Source organism: Erpetoichthys calabaricus, chromosome 4, assembly GCF_900747795.2.
Source record: "Erpetoichthys calabaricus chromosome 4, fErpCal1.3, whole genome shotgun sequence".
Lineage (NCBI taxonomy): Eukaryota > Metazoa > Chordata > Cladistia > Polypteriformes > Polypteridae > Erpetoichthys > Erpetoichthys calabaricus.
Window position 1 is genome coordinate 336,495,368 of NC_041397.2, and position 18,078 is coordinate 336,513,445.

An 18,078-nucleotide genomic window follows, 5' to 3' on the forward strand; every position below is an offset into this window, starting at 1 on the left:
CTAAAATTCGACCTAGCTGTCCTTTTAAGTGTATAGTTTCATCCTTTTCACCCGGTACCACGTAGACTCTTCTTTCCACAGCATTATAACTGAATTTCGCAGGGCTCTCAGTAAGGGACAAATCCAGCTGCAACATCTGTCAAAGTGGGCAGGCTTAAGGTTGTCAAATTCATAAAAGACAGTAGGTCGTGAATACCTTCGTAATATCCGCATGGAATGTAGTAATGTTTTTTCACCCCCGGAGCTGAAACGTAGAATTCGTTATCCGTTTTGTCTATGGTATTCCACGTATCTGGATACTGAATTTCGGCTAGACCGACTTCCCAAGAACCTTCTAATTCTATGGGTTTAGCAAGCTTCGTCGTGAAATTGGAAATTGTGTTGTTAGGGAAAATGTCTGAGGAAGCGTTGCGCTCCATCGTATACTGCTAGAGAATGAAGAGTCGATTAGGAGCGTTCTGGATTTTATTGAACATCTTGGGCTTGGCTCTCTGGTATCCAGCTGTTAAATGTTTCTGGCCAGCCGAGCCATTTGACTAAAATGAGTCGTTTTTTATTCTTAACTTTCCTAGCCAGTATTTTTTCAATCCTGTAAACGTCTGTGGATCCGACTTTAATTTTCTGTAATTCAGGGTCGTAAAAGGCTCCTACAATCTCTTCACCATCGTAGTCTTTCAGTTTGTACACCGCCGGTTGCCTAGGTACAAGTTCAGATACGGTAAAGATTTCATCTGAAAATGTTTGTTCATAACCTTTCTCAAAAGGATGTCTGGTTTTAGACACCCTAACTGTATCTCCTACTTTGAACTTAAACAACGGCGGACCCGGGGGGCTGGCTACGCCGTATAAGTTTTTGAAAACTTTCCAGGAATTTAACGTGTTTACATCGGAAGGAGCCATTTTTATGCTTCGATGATAACTTTTATTGTAAGAGTATACTAGATTCTGAAATTTATCGATGTAGGTTCTCGTGTTATAAGCGCTGAAATATTTCCACATTTTAGATTTTAGTGTGCGGTTAAATCTCTCTACCACGGAGGCCTTTAATTCATTTCCTGTGGTGAAATGTTTTATTCCGATCTTCTTTAACAGCTTTTGAAAATCTCGGTTGAAAAACTCTTTCCCGTTATCGGTCTGGAGCTTCTTTGGAGTTCGACCGGCGCTCAGAATGTCTTGGAAGGCTCTTGTCACTTCCTTACCCGTTTTGTTCTTCAGGGGTCGTACCCACGCGTACTTAGAAAGTACGTCGATAGTACTTAGAAAGTACGTCGATACAGGTTAACAAATATTTATAACCCAGATTATGCTCGGACACATTTGTCATGTCCGCTAAATCCATCTGCCATTGCAAGTCTATATCGGATTCATAAACCTTATTTCTCCTAAAATACCTTCTAGCGGGTTTGTGAATTGTATAAGCATATTGACCGGATAACCAATCCGACACCTGTTGGTCATTACTTTTCTGACCCAAAACCTCAAGAACTCTTTTCAAAGAGTCTGTTCCCCCAAAGCTACCAGGATTTGCCGGGTTATTATAAACTTTTTTCAAGTAACCCTCCATCGCCGACGGTGAAAGAAAAATGTCAATGGTTTAAAAGTCAAATGAGGCTTTATTGTTAATTTTCAAAACAACATTATTTAAATTTCAAAACAGCATGATTAAAAACATTATTAAAATTTCAAAACATCATGATTAAAAACATTATTAAAATTTCAAAACGGCAGTATTAAAAACATTATTAAAATATTTCATAGCACAGGCACATTAAGTTCAGACACTTCGTCTGATTTTTCTATATCGTATTCCCCGTAAAACCCCAAAGGTGCATCGGTCATGTCAGGTCCAGAAAAATGCCTTTTAGAGAAAGCATCGGCTATTTCACGTATTTTTGAGTAAGAGGGATCGTCCATGTTGTGAAAGGCTTGTACAATAGCCTCGTTAATAGAATGTTCATTTTCCAGTTCGTCGACAGCATTTTGAACAAATGAATGAACCTTGTGAAAAGGCGGAAAGATGTTGAAGCAACCCAGAGTCTTTATGACCAGGCTCCTGAGCCACGGTTTGCGGAAAACAGTCAGAATCTCTTGAAAGCGGCCAAACCGGTAAACAGAGTCAGGCTCAAACAGACACGTATGCTGCGTCTGGCTGGGGTGATCTATGAAACAACCTTGACAGGTGCTTTTTAGGTCCCGATCGAATATTATGTCCAGCAGAGCCGCAATCAAACTCTTGACCAGTTTCAGAGTCTTTCGAAGTGTTTCACCCAGGGGCCCGTCAGTTTGTTCAAGGCCCATACCCTCACAATCAGCATACTGAGACGATGGCTTCCATGCGGACAGAGCATCTACCAGTTCGTCCACGTCCACTTCTTGCTGCATGGCCTGCACGGCTATCTCCTCAGCGCCCGTTAGGCTCCCCAGAGCATCTTCAGCAGGGATAAAAAAGTCAGGTACTGTACGGTTCTCCAGGAGACTGTCCAGCCAATACATATCATCAGGGGCGGGTAACTGAGGTTCGGGCCAATAGATCTGGTCATTTGAGAGCATCAGAAGATCCGACCAAGACAGAGGGTCTGAAGGAGAGTTGTTAGGAGCAGAGTACCCGGAGTTAGGTATGATGTCGTTGGGCCAAATCAGGCCATCGCTGGGCACCGTCTGTTCCATAGACCAACAGGACTGATCAGGAACGTAGCCGGCGGGGTGCTGAGTGTTACCCGACCAAAACACATCGTTGTCTGTCAGCATTGGGTCTGCAGCAGAGTAGCGTGGTTGTAGATTAGTGTCGATCATCTCGTCGGGAGTAGAGTAGGTGGTGTTGGCTTGAAGGTTAGCCGGCCAAAACACATTGTTGTCTGTCAGCATCTGGTCTGCAGCAGAGTAGCGGGGCTGTAGGTTAGTGTCGAACATCTCGTCGGGAGTAGAGTAGACGGTGTTGGCTTGAAGGTTAGCTGGCCAAAACAGGTAGTCAGCGGCGGACGTATGTTCCATACTCTCGGAGCTTGGTTTTTCGGAGCACATCAAAGTGTCGAGGACTTCTGCCACCTCAGAGGCTGAGAGAACAGGGAGACGACCGGCCCAGCTAGCACCAGCTTCGGAAGGGTAGTTAGTTGAAGACATCTCGATAGGGTTTTAGGTTATTGTAGACTACGGAAAAGACCTCTGTATTTATCTCCGCTCACTTAGGGGGCGGTTGACTCCCAGTTTTCTTCCTCTTCCACCGAGCATGAATTATTCAGCATGCTAAACTCCTCCTCCAATTTTCTTTTAATTCTTTTCATCTGGTCGGACAGTTTTCCTTGATAAATAGCTTCATCAATATTTGGCATAAGAGCTTTAAAAAAAGTCCAGTCTTTTATAGAAAAATTAATTTCACTCACTCGCTCCTTTATCTCATTTTCTTGATCTTCCTCCTCCTGTTCGTGACCGGCCTCGTTATATTCGGGAAGCATAGGCTCCTTCTTGGAAACCGCTACTGTGAGCTGTCCCTCAGCATTTCTTTTTACCTCTACCCGGCACAAAGCACCGTTAGAATCATACCAGACAGAGCTGAAGCGTGGTTCCCGTAACTCCCGTAACGTTCTTCTGGACACCCTGTTTGCTTTCAGTTTCTTAGGAGCGTTCACAAGACCGTCCATTCTGTTTGCTTTTGTGTGTGTGTCGTGGCGTTTTCACTAAATGACTAGAATTTTATACAAGAACTCTTTCGTCTCCTCCCACAGTCGAGGGTGAGAGACACGCCTCATCCCTAATCCTATAGGCGGATAGAGAGGTAAAAGCGTACCTCGGAGCGTGAGTATTGTTAATGGGGTGTGATAAGTGTCCGATTTACGAAAGACCCACCCTAAAAGGCGGGGTTTAGAGATGATCAATTATGACGGTGGTCCAACCCCCAGGGGCGGGGTATAGTTCATATTTTTATATTTTTATATTTGCATATTTTCATATTTGGGCGGGGCTTAACGGCAGCCATCATATTTGGGGGTGGAGCTTAAAGTAATCCATCGTATTTGGGGGAGGGGCTTAAAGTCATAAATCAATCTAACACCTCTTTTGACAGTTGCTTTCTGTATGTACTACTAATGAGCTTTAAAACTTGAACTTTCATTTCTGTTAATTATGCATCTACCTTGTGAAAGTGTACATTATTTTTTGTGTGCTATTTATGCATCTTTTTCTTATCTAATTTTAATTTGTTGCCCTCTTGTATCCACGTTGAGCTACATTGTCTTGCATGAAAATGTGCTATAGAAAGAAATATTGTTATTATTGTTGTTAAAAATCTAATGAAGTGACACTAGGAAACCAGGACAGTTAAAACTGTGCATGTACAGTCAGAAACTCTGTGTATTATGGGTTAGCACTTTTAGAACAGCAGGCCAAAAATCCCCACAGACTTCACTTTGGTGCCTGTGTAGCCAGCACATGTCGGCCTAAATTTGATTGGTCAGACTCTCCTCGTGGGTGTGGCTACATTTAGCCATCACCTTCACCAACTGAAAATGTGACCTTCAGTCCTGGATGCCCTTTTCCCCCTCACATATCACACATTGGAAAATTGCAACTTTTATACACTTTAATTGTAAAATATTTAATAAAAAAACAGGAAGTGAGAATTCATCAAATAAAACTCAGAGGTCTATGAGCCCACTTATGAAATCTCAGAGAAAGCTTAAGTTCCCATTTGTTACAACACAATGTCTTTCCTCTCTTCCTTCCCTTCTTTATTTTCTTTCTTTTCTCTTCACAGTTGTGGGCACTCAGCCCTCCATTTCCATCAGCACTGCAGAGGACCAGCAGACCAGACTGGAGTGCAGCTCTGAGAAGTGGAGCTCTCGACCACAAGTGACCTGGAGAGACATGAATGGCGTAGATGTGATGTCACAGTCCACCTTAACAGTACAACGGGGTAATGAGGGTCTCCTCGGGGTGAGCAGCGTCATCCCCATCAAGTGGGAGTTCAATGTGTTCTCCTGTCTGATGAGAAGTAACACAACCAGACCGGCCTATCAATCCAAAATGGGGATCTACGGTGAGTACTCAGAGGTCACAGACTCATCATCTCACTGATTTTAAAGCAGATGGTTCTTTTATCTGCTTTTATTGTAACACCGTCATGAGTGCTCCTCACGTTTGGAGAATTTTACATTGACATATAAAGAGTAGAAAGTAAATGAGGCCCGTGCTGGTGTAAACACATCTGTTTAGTGTTATTTATCAAACAGGGTCTCATCCTTAGATCAAGCAGGCTTTCATTTTTTTTTAACCTTTTTGATTTATTTTCAATATTATTTTGTATATTATAATATTAATTATGTTTTGGCTTTGTTTTTTTGCTGTTTTATGTACTTAATATTGTGTTGTTTGTTAATAACTGCACTTTTATGTGAAGAAGTGCTTACTAATGCTGTATCAGCATTGAGGTTCATTGCTGTCTTTTTCAATTGTGTTTTCAATTTTGGAATTTGGAAGTTGTGGCTTTAAACTGCTGTTTCTGGTAGTTAGATTATTATGTAACATTAATATGGGAAATCAAAGAATGCTGGTGCTCTGTCAAAAAAGAAAAGGAAAAGGCAGAGGGAATGTTTGATGTAGGACCAGGTAAAATAAAGTGCAAAGGTCAAAGGATCAGGAGAAAAATAAAAAAAAAAAAAAAATAACCAGAAAAATACATTGAACAAAAACAAAAATGGAACACCATGCAAAGTCTTAGACCTAAAGCACTTTAAACACACAAGCACTTTCCTAGCAATGTGAAGTTTTATTTTTCTGTGATTATCCAGCATTTGTAACATAGAAAACAGTCTGCTGCCATCTTAATACTAGAATTATCAGAGCCTATGAAAAAACTCATAGATCCGGCCCACCTTAAATCCATTTGCACCTCTCCGTCTGTGTCTTTTGTCCTGTAATTGTGGTTGATATATTGTGGATCAGAGGGGGATTCAAATTATTCTATCATGGTGTGGATGGGAGGAGAAATGGAGTAGGAGTTATTCTGAAGGAACAGTATGTCAAGAGTGTTTTGGAGGTGAAAAGAGTGTCAGGCAGAGTAATGATTATGAAGCTGGAAATTGTAGATGTAATGATGAATGTTGTTAGTGGGTGTGCAATGGATGAGAAAGAAGATTTTTGGAGTGAGTTGGATGAAGTGATGAACAGTGTACCCAAGGGACAGAAAGTGGTGATTGGAGCGGATTTCAATGGGCATGTTGGAGAGGGAACAGAGGAGATGATGGGTAGGTATGGTGTCAAGGAGAGGAATGAAGAAGGTCAGAGGATAGTGGATTTTGCCAAAAGGATGGACATGGCTGTGGTGAATACGTATTTTAAGAAAAGGGAGGAAAATAGGGTTTTGTACAAGAGTGGAGGAAGATGCACACAGGTGGATTACATCCTATTCAGAAGAGTTGATCTGAAGGAGATTGAAGACTGCAAAGTGGTGGCAGGGGAAATTGTAGTTAAGCAGCATAGGATGGTGGTCTGTAGGATGATGTTGGAGATCAAGAAGAGGAAGAGAGTGAGGGCAGAGGATCAAATGGTGGAAGTTGAAAAAGGAAGACTGCAAGGTTGAGTTTAGGGAGGAGGCGAGACAGGCACTGGGTGGTAGTGAAGAGTTACCAGACAGTTGGGAAACTACAGCAGATATAATAAGGTTGACAGCAAGAAGGGTGCTTGGTGTGACATCTGGAAAGAGAAAGGAGGAAAAGGAAACCTGGTGGTGGAATGAGGAAATGCAGGAGAGTATACAGAGGAAGAGGATGGCAAAAAAGAAGTGGGATAGTTGGAGAGATGCAGAAAGTAGGCAACAGTACAAGGAGATAAGGTGCAAGGTGAAGAGAGAGGTGACAAAGGCTAAAGAAAAGGCGTATGATAAGTTGTATGAGAGGTTGGACACTAAGGAGGGAGAAAAGGACCAGTGGGCTAGACAGAGGGACAGAGCTGGGAAAGATGTGCAGCAGGTTAGGGTGATAAAGGATAAAGATGGAAATGTACTCACAAATGAAGAGAGTGTGTTGAGCACACAAGGAACAGCAAGAGGTTGGATGATGTGGAGATAGTGAATCAGGAAGTACAGCGGATTAGCAAGGAGGAAGTAAGGACAGCTATGAAGAGGATGAAAAATGGAAAGGCCGTTGGTCCAGATGACATACCTATGGAAGCATGGAGGTGTTTAGGAAAGATGGCAGTGGAATTTTTAACCAGATTGTTTAACACTAGAATTACCAGAACCTATGAGAAAACTCGTAAATCCGGCCCACCTTAAATCCATTCACACCTCTCCGTCAGCTTCTTTGTCCTGTGAATGTGCCGATTAAGACAAGCAGCAAGCAGCCGGCTATTCCATCCCCCCACCGTCGCAGAATGTTCACAAACTTCTCCCAGCTCATGCCTATTTTGATTATCTGGGAGTGAAGTGCTGGAGTTTTAGAGTGGAAATAATAGATCGTTATTTGGAGCACAGCAATCTGTGTATACACATTGTTAAAACAGAAACTTTTTCATATTTTTGTAAGAAATGTTACAAAATGTAGGCATAAACTATATAATATGTGAAGCCTGAAGTCCAAAGATCAAATAAACACTTTCACAAAAGGTTCAAGGATGATACAACAGCTTCCGTGGCGTAGCAGTAACATTTGCTGACTTGTAATCAAGAGTCCCTGGTTTGATCCTGATTGCCTCCTATATTTGCCATTTTCAGTAGTGAGCTGCTCTTATTGTTAATATTATACAGTACACACATACATTTGGTTTGCGTCTGTAGCAGACGGTGTACATTTATAGGACTTGTAAAAGTTACCGTTTTTTTTTTTTTCCACTTTTATTCTCTCAGTCACGATACATACTACTGCCCCGGGGATCTGACGCTGTTAGTTTTTATTTGAAACTGGGAGTAACTGTAGATGTGAGTGGTGTTTTGAGGCAATGGAACTGGACATACTCTGATCTGGAGGGATAAAACCTGACACACAAACGCTGGTGAAACTGCCTTCTTCATATCTCACCGTCACTTGAACTTTTTTTATTCAGTTTTATTGAGTGTTCCTGCTCACGCAGAATTAATATGCACCTTATGGTGTATGAAGTCAAAAAAAAACAAAAAACAGAGTCATAGGTATATATGATATTTGGAATTATTCATTTTATGACATTTTATGAGGTCAGTTCAGCTCTATATGCAATCATCAAATTCAAATGTTAACAGTTCTCACACACGCAAGGACAGTCCTTCCTCTCTATGCTGTGGTTTCTATTACACACCTGAAAGAAAGAGACAATATATGTGACATTTTGAAGAAATCATTTTATGACCTGAATAGTACCAATCAGAAAACATCATTGCACTAATGGAATATTATTTGAAAACGAACAGCGTCAGATCGGGTGTGAATTTACACTGGCGCTGTTATTTAGAGTCAGATCAGGAGAGGCGGCTGGGTGTTACAGCGTGATTGTGATTGAGAGAATAAAACTGAAAAAAGCTAACTTTTACAAGTACCATAAATTTAGAGCTGGTAGAAGATTGTGAATGTTCTGCGACCGTGAGGGGATGGGATACCAGGCTGCTTGCTGCTTGTCTTAATCGGCACATTTACAGGACTACGATGTTTGCTGATGACATTGTGATCTGTAGTTATAGTAGGGAGCAGGTTGAGGAGACCCTGGAGAGGTGGAGATATGCTCTAGAGAGGAGAGGAATGAAGGTCAGTAGGAACATGACAGAATACATGTGTGTAAATGAGAGGGAGGTCAGTGGAATGGTGAGGATGAGGGAGTAGAGTTGGCGAAGGTGGATGAGTTTAAATACTTGGGATCAACAGTACAGAGTAATGGGGATTGTGGAAGAGAGGTGAAAAAGAGAGTGCAGGCAGGGTGGAGTGGGTGGAGAAGAGTGTCAGGAGTGATTGGTGATAGATGGATATCAGCAAGAGTGAAAGGGAGGGTCTACAGGACAGTAGTGAGACCAGCTATGTTATATTTGTTGGAGACAGTGGCACTGACCAGAAAGCAGGAGACAGAGCTGGAGGTTGCAGAGTTAAAGACGCTAAGATTTGCATTGGGTGTGACGAGGATGGACTGGATTAGAAAGGAGTACATTAGAGGGTCAGCTCAGGTTGGACAGTTGGGAGACAAAGTCAGAAAGGCAAGATTGCGTTCGGTTTGGACTTGTGCAGAGGAGAGATGCTGGGTATATTGGGAGAAGGATGCTAAGGATAGAGCTGCGAGGGAAGAGGAAAAGAGGAAGGCCTAAACGAAGGTTTATGGATGTGGTGAGAAAGGACATGCAGGTGATGGGTGTAACACAACAAGATGCAGAGGACAGAAAGATATGGAAGAAGATGATCCGCTGTGGCAACCCCTAATGGGAGCAGCCGAAAGAAGAAGAAGATTTAGTAAAACATTTACGAATCTTATGTAACTAGGAAATGGCTCTTACACTTCCCTTGTGGTTTGCCATTTGTTCATCTCTGGCAGTATACAAATGGACCGTACTAGCCGGTAGTGACGGTCAAACTCCTCAAAGTCTGTGTGCATCCCTGGAGAGGGTCGAGTTGAGAATCGCCCCTTGTTGTCTGTAGTATGCGCCCCTTGGGTTACCAAAACAGCGCCCTTTGGTGTCCGTAGTGCAGACTTCCTTTCTGACGTAGGCCTGGATCAGCTTAGAAAAATACAGTGCCTTGTCACCTTTCATTAGTGATAAGCTTCTGAACAGTGTGCCGCCTCCGTTTCCTTTCATTTCTCACTTCAAAAACATTTTAAAAGATGGCTCAACAGTAGGGCACTCAAAGACCCCAACTTGCACAGCTCTACCAGCTCCACTCTTAAAGCCATAAACCCCACTGACCTTCAGACTTCAGTGCTGCACAATTACAAGTACACTTCACTAGAAAGACAGTGCATGTGCGGTCCATACATAAATGACATTTAGTTAGCAATCAGTCTAACAAGGGGGAGCAAGCAACAGCAAAAATACAAATAATCAATCAAAATATTAAAAGACCAAAAAAATTCAAACACAAACACTTTAAAATCACAATGTCATTCTGAAGCACTCAACCCTATGCCAAGAATATACAGGAGGGGGTGGGGCCCTGACATCTAAAGTCCCACCCACAAAACACAAGGCATATAACCAAAAACAATAAAACTATAAAGACACATACATAATCACTGAATAGTTATTAGAAAAATCGATATTCAAAACATAAAAAGATCAAAAACACGATAGATAGATAGATAGATAGATAGATAGATAGATAGATAGATAGATAGATAGATAGATAGATAGATAGATAGATAGAATTTGGCTTTTGCAGATGCTCAATAAATAAATAAAAACATAAAAAATATATTAATAATTATTATAACAAACATTCACCAGAATGACCAAAAAGAAAGAAAACTCCTGACTTGGCAGTCCCAGTCACAGTGAGGCGCTATGCAGACATATTGCTGTTGGTATAAAAGACCCCCGTCATGTTTTGTGATACACTTCTGCTGAATAATTTATTGGCTGAGAGTCCTCAGTGTTGGTGTGTCACAGAGAGGATGTGCAGCGTTCTTCACAATAATGGCACTCAGTTTTTTCTTCATTCTTAACTCCACTACTACCGTATTCCATAACTGAGCCTGTTTTGTTAATTAGCTTTTTAATTTGGAGGGCCTCTTTTGCCTGTTATTGGTGTAGACTCTCAAGTCCTTGTACAAGTGGACCACCTCCACATCTACTCCCCGAATAGTGACCAGACATAGAGACTCTTTGGTGTGGTAAAAGTTAATAAGCAGTTCCTTGTTGCCATGTGTAAGGTGTAGAGGACACATGGTTTTAAACTGTGCCTTTCATGCCTTGCGTACCTTTTGTGTGTGTTTTGTGTGCTAAGAAATATGTAAGACAAAGCATTAATTGAAAGTGTTGTGCCGTACGTTTAAAGCATACAGAAGAAGTTAAGAATCTTTAAGTGTAGAAACTAAACCAAAGTTTTACAAGAAAAGCTAAGTTTAGAGAAGAATATTTTTTCTTTTTTTTGCATTTTATTCTACATGTGTAACAACTTTTTTCTTTATTCTTGTGTGGTTGCTTGCTTCATGCTACTTGCTTTGAATTTTCACTAAATATTTTAAAACAAACTTTTGGACTGAGATATTTTTTTTCAGCACGTGTTTTCCCTGTGCTTAATCTCGCCTTACACTCCTGCAGCTACAGGAAGAATTAATAAGAATGGACCAGGAAGTGAAAGAGAACAGCACAATATAAACAAAAATAAATAAAAGCCCAAAACATTAACCAAAAGTCATTGTGAACATACCACAGGAGATTGAGATGTTAAAAATGTCAGGCAGTAACTAAATACACCAGAAAGTTGTGTTTATTCATCAAGAAACTTGGATGCTACTGATGGTGTGTATTCGTCATCAATAGAAAGCAGCCAATGTCATCATGGCCATGACGATTTTGGATTAAGTAATTGAAAAACAATAATAAAGATAACAATAAAAACATTTTAAAAATCATAAAATAAATACAAAATAAAATTATTTAATAATAAAACCCCTCAGAATGATCAGAGGTTTGCGTTCTGATTGATTTCTTTTTCTTTGATCACAAGACTGGACATCTGCAATTCGGCTCTCTTGTTCTGGACGTCTTCTCTGTGCTGGCCATTTGGCCTCACTCAGCTTGTAAAAGTGCCGACCTTACCATGTGAGGTGTATTTGTTGAAGCTCATTTCTAATTCCCATATTCTCACATCTTTCCTCTTTTTCCAGTTTTCGCTCCAGATGTCTCTGGCTGGTCGGTGGCTTTCTGGGTGTCGTTGGCTTTCTGTGTGGCAGGAACCACACTGCTGATATTGAAATGGAGAAAAATGAGAGGTACGTTCAAAATTTGTAACAAACACGTATGCAGTATACCTTAAATAAAGATTACATCAGTTATTTTTGATTCTGATTCTTATGATATTTTTGTGTTTCTTTATTATAGATAAATCTGCAAGATATAACACCAAAGGTAGGAGCACTTCAGATAAAATCCTGTTTCTCTTCAGCTTGGAGAACATGTTTGTTTGTTAGCATTTAGCTTTATTTCTTTCATATGACTTCTTTAATACAATTCTTCCACCTTTTTATCCTCTTCAGATTATCCCAAATTCCTCCAGTAGTCCCTGCTATTCCCTGTTCCATCCCCTCACCTATCCTACCACTGAGAGTTTCTTGCAGTTCTAATTTTTTCTCCTTTCATAAACATAACATGGACAACAAAAAAAAATACAAAAGATGCAAGTTGGAAAAATGTTTTATGGCCGGATATACTCAACACATTGGGATAGTTTGCATTTGAGATCAAGTCAGTGAATCGCTTCATTGTTAATGCCACCTTCATTACTGCCGGGGGTTTCCCTTTGCATTCACTAGCCTTCTGTTACATGTTATTGTTCTTTGTTCCTTTCTTACATATCCTTCCTTTTTTTTAATTTTTGGATTTTGATACACTTTATTATTCATCAACATAATAATAATACAAATGATAATAACCATTTATATTTATCTAACAATAGCAATTTATTATTATCATCATTATTGTTCTGAATCAATCCTGTTGCTACTGCCTATTTCAAGCTTAGGAAAAGACACTGGTCAGTTTTCAATTGTGTGATTACGTGTTGAGGTCTGAGGGGATTGAGTTTCTGAATTTCCTCACTTTGTGAGATGTATTTAAAATAGATTTTCTATAGATTTCTGTCTGTGTACTGGGTTATATATAACATCTGTAGGCATTTGTGTCATGTATGTGATATGATGTCAGTGGTGGACCCAATAATGAGCACATTGTCCATTTTCCACAAATGGCATATTTCTTCAGTCAGCTCGGTGTACTTCTGTATTTTATTTGTGTGTGCACTTTGTAAGTTGTGTGTGTTTGGTACAGCGATATCAATAATTTATGTTCTTTTATTGTGTTTGTCTCCCAGTGTTATGTCTACTCCATTATGGTAGATAGTAGTGTCTGGCAATGTAGTTAGTTTTGTCTATGTGTGCCGTTTTCTGAACTTCTAATCTGCTCTGTATGGGTTGGTTGCAATCTGAGACAGTACTGTAGTAGCTGCAGATCAAGACCAGACTATGAAGTTCGGTACTAACAAGAGATGATCCTGAGGTCTAAGTGCTGCTGCAGTGAACATCTGAACAACATCAATACTAAGTTTAACAAATAAGCAGCTTGTCTGGTTGTTGTTGTTTAGTGTTTCTCAGCTGATTGTCTGTTAATGGCATTGCGCCAGGGAATTAACATCTTGACCTCTCTCAAATAACGATGTGCAGGTAAACATTCCTCTCAAATTAAAGGGACAGGGCACAGGGGAAAAGTACATTAGAACACTAGAGACAAGAACAGGCCATTCAGCCCATCAAAGCTCGCCAGTCCTATCCACTTATTTCTTCCAAAAAAACATCAAGTTGAGTTTTGAAATTCCCTAAAGTCTTACTGGCTACCACACTACTTGGTCACTTATTCCAAGTGTCTATCGTTCTATTGTTCTTTGTGTAAAGAGAAACCTCTTAATGTTTGTGTAAAATTTACCCTTCACAAGTTTCCAACTGTGTCCCCGTGTTCTTGATGAACTCATTTTAAAACCACAGTCTCAATCCACTGGACTAATTCCTTTCATCATTTTAAACACTTCAGTCATGTCACCTCTTAATCTTCTTTTGTTTAAACTGTAAAGGCTCAGCTCTTTTAATCTTTCCTCATAACTCATCCCCTGTAGCCCTGAATCAGCCCAGTCACTCTTCTCTGGAGCTTTTCCAGTGCTGCTATGTCCTTTTTGTAGCCCAAACTGCACACAGGACTCAATATGAGGCCTAGCCAGTGTGTTATAAAGCTTGAGCATAACCTCCTGTGACTTGTACTCCACACATCAAGGCGCTATATAACCTGACATTCTGTGAGCCTTCTTATTGGCTTCTGAACACTGTCGGGAAGTCGATAGCTTAGAGTCCACTATGACTCCTAAATCCTCCTCATAAAGCAGACTCTCGATTTTCTTACCGCCCATTGTGTATTCAAACCTCACATTTTTACTTCCTATGTGTAATACTTTACATTTCCTGACATTAAATTTCATCTCCACAAATCTGCCCAAGCCTGTATGCTATCCAAGTCCTTCTGTAATGATATAATGGATTCCAAATTAACTGCTAATCCACCTATCTTGGTATCATCTGCAAACTTAACCAGTTTGTTACTTATATTCCTATCTAAGTTCATGTGAATTTAATAAAAACAATTGTAATCGTTAAGCTACATTAGGTCAAAATAAGTGTCATTATTGTTAATGTTATTCATGTTGAGCATCTGAAAAGGCCATGAAATCTATGGAAAGTAAATAGAAAGTAATGGCAATGAAATGTGAATATTAGTAGAATTGTGTCTGAAGAATAACTGTTTCTCTGTAACCCATGGGTGGATCTACAATCAGGATGTCCTGGGTGTGTGTCCTGACATATGTGAGAACAAAACGCTAGAAGAAACGTGACTACAGTAATACACCTGTATAGTGCCTCACTGGGACTGGAACTGCCAAGTCAAATGTTTTCTTTCTTTTCAATGTTCTTCTTTCTAAGTCATTCTGGCATGTGTTCATGTGTTATTTATCTATCTATCTATCTAATAATGCCTTTCACATCTATCTATCTATAAGTAATGCAGGTGTTGTACTGAATTAGCGCAACTCCACCAAATCACCTCCTCCCTTGCATGCATATACGTCACTCAAACCAAGATATATTATTTTATCAATCTTAAAGTAATTATGTAAGTACTGCTAATTAATTATGTTATAATATTAGGAGAACCTATAGCGATCATAAGTTCACATTTATTTATATTGTACGTGTTTTTGCCTTAACTGCTAGGCAATAGTATTAGACTGCAGCTGCAACAGGATTTTATGATGTGGATATCACACCCCTGCTGAAATAACTCATGCCAGACTGGAAGGTCAGAATCTCTTCGGATTTATTCTGCTATCACCAGCTCACTTCTAGACTGGAAATGTTACTCCTATCTAAAATTAGTTGTGTTGCAGCTACACTCATGAAATTTCCAATGTCTTGTCCTCTCAGAAGCACCATCATTTTTTCTGTTTCAGTGGTACTTCATGCTTTTCGATTCAATACTTGTACATGATGACTCAGGTACCGTATCGCCACTCCTCAATTTAATGTGTGAATGACCGCTGCCTTAAATCTCCAAGGGAGTCTACCCACCAGCTCATTTTATTTTTATGTGTCATGTTCATAAAATACATGTATATGAGTCTCTGGAGCCTGTGGGGGTCTTAATCTGGTCCTGCTATAACTCATTTTCTCAATTATGTAGATAATACAGAAGTTAATGTTTGTCATGCATTCTGCACTCAGCTTCTACTAATAACAGAATTAATCCAACAGTCACCAAAGCATATAAAACACAGATGTGGACAATATTAATAAAGAAAATCTCATTGCAGCCCAAACTTCACAACAGCACACGGGCACTACAGTATATAATGCATACTGAAAGAGATTTCATATCAGATTAAGAGAACACTATCAAAGAATACAGTATGGAGCAAACTAGTAGCATCTTCTAATACACACTGTCCGAACCAGTGGCCAAGCGATTTCTTAAGTAGAGCTACCAACTCTGTCTTTTTACTAAAGATTAATGGTTAAATGTATATTGATTTGTATTTTTCTATTTTTACATTACGCAATATAAATCTTTCCATGCATTGCTTATCTTTTTCTGTGACATTAAGTTAAACATATTTAATGTTATACGATGCTTTACTTCAATGCAAATATAAATATAAAATTCTTCTTCTTCTTTCGTCTGGTCCCATTAGGGTTTGCCACAGTGGATCATCTTCTTCCATATCTTTCTGTCCTCTGCATCTTGTTCTGTTAAACCCATCCCCTGCGTGTCCTCTCTCACCACATCCATAAACCTTCTCTTAGGTCTTCCTCTTTTCCTCTTCCCTGGCAGCTCTATCCTTTGCATCCTTCTCCCAATATACCTAACATCTCTCCTCTGCACATGTCCAAACCAACACAATCTCGCCTCTCTGACTTTGTCTCCCAACCGTCCAACTTGAGCTGACCCTCTAATGTCCTCATTTCTAATCCTGTCCATCCTCGTCACACCCAATGCAAATCTTAACATCTTTAACTCTGTCACCTCCAGCTCTGTCTCCTGCTTTCTGGTCAGTGCCACCGTCTCCAACCCATATAACTATAGTTGGTCTCACTACCATCCTGTAGATCTTCCCTGTCTCTCTTGCTGATACCCGTCTGTCACAAATTACTCCTGACACTCTTCTCCACCCATTCCACCCTGCCTGCAATCTCTTTTTCACTTCTCTTCCACAATCCCCATTACTCTGTACTGTTGATCCCAATTATTTAAACTAATCCACCTTCATCAACTCTACTCCCCTCATCCTCACCATTCCAATGAGTGGAAGGTAGGTCACACACACGTATTCTGTCTTAGTGGTCCTACTGACCTTCATTCTTCTCCTCACTAGAGCATACCTCCAACTCTGCAGGGTCTCCTCAACCTGCTCCCTACTATCGCTACAGATCACAATGTCATCAGCAAACATCACAGTCCACAGGCACTCCTGTATAATCATGTCTGTCAACCTGTCCATCCCCATTGCAAATAAGAAAGGGCTCAGAGCCGATCCCTGATGTAATCCCACCTCCACCTTGAATGCATCCGTCACTCCTACTGCAGACCTCACCACTGTCACACTTCTCTTGTATATATCCAGTATAACTCTTACATACTTCTCTGCCACTCCCGACTTCCTCATACAATACCAAAACTCCACTCGAGGCATCCTGTCATATGCTTTCTCCAGGTCCACAAAGACAATGCAAATCCTTCTGGCCTTCTCTATACTTCTCCATCAACACCCTCAGAGCAAACATCACATCTGTGGTGCTCTTTCTTGGCATGAAACCATACTGCTGCTCACTATTTATCACCTCACTTCTTAACCAAGCTTCCACTACTCCTTCCCATAACTTCATGCTGTGGCTCATCAGTTTTATTCCCCTGTAGTTACTGCAGTCCTGCACATCCCCCTTATTCTTAAATATCGGCACCAGTACACTTCTTCTCCACTCCTCAGGCATCCTCTCACTTTCCAAGATTCCATTAAACGATCTGGTTAAAAACTCCATTGCCATCTCTCCTAAACAACTCCATGCCTTTCCATTCTTCATCTTCTCCATAGATGTCCTTACTCCTCCTTTCTAATCCATTGCACTTCCTGATTCACTATCTCCTCATCATCCAAACTCTTCTCTCTCTCATTCTCTTCATTCATCAGCTCTTCAAGGTACTCTTTCCATCTGCTCAACACACTCTCCTCGCTTGTGAGTACGTTTCCATCTTTATCCTTTATAACCCTAACCTGCTGCTCATCTTTCCCAGCTCGGTCCCCTCTGTTTAGCCCACCAGTTCTTTTCTCCCTTCTTAGTGTCCAACCTCTCACACCACTCATCATACGCCTTTTCTTTAGCCTTCGCCACCCCTCTCTTCACCTTGTGCCTTGTCTCCTTGTACTCTTGTCTACTTTCTGCATCTCTCTGACTATCCCACTTCTTCTTCGCCATTCCTCTCCCACTGTAAACTCTCCGGTACTTCCTCATTTCACCACCAGGTTTCCTTTTCCTCCTTCCACTGTTCAGATATCACGCCAAGCACCCTTCTTGCTGTCACCCTTACTACATCTGCTGTAGTTTCCCAGCTGTCTGGTGACTCTTCACTGCTACCCAGTGCCTGTCTCACCTCCTCCCTAAACTCAACGTTGCAGTCTTCCTTTTTCAACTTCCATCATTTGATCCTTTGCTCTGCCCTCACTCTCTTCCTGTTCTTGATCTCCAACATCATCCTACAGACCACCATCCTATTCTGTCTAACTATACTATATCATATATCATAGACCCCGTGATCATCAAAGGTGACTGTGTGCAGATGGTGCAGACTTATAAATATCTTGGAGTGCAGCTGGATGATAAATT

General features: G+C 40.6%; 1 protein-coding gene across 1 annotated transcript in view; it reads left to right on the plus strand.

Annotated features, from left to right (window-relative positions):
- The window catches only part of LOC114643525 (butyrophilin subfamily 2 member A2-like), an 80,285-nt gene that overhangs the window by 14,954 nt on the left and 47,253 nt on the right, over positions 1-18,078 (plus strand). Inside the window, exons 3-5 of the mRNA XM_051926447.1 lie at positions 4,751-5,032; positions 11,773-11,877; positions 11,987-12,013. Coding sequence (XP_051782407.1) covers positions 4,751-5,032; positions 11,773-11,877; positions 11,987-12,013 — 414 coding nt within the window. The remainder of the gene's footprint in view (positions 1-4,750; positions 5,033-11,772; positions 11,878-11,986; positions 12,014-18,078) is intronic.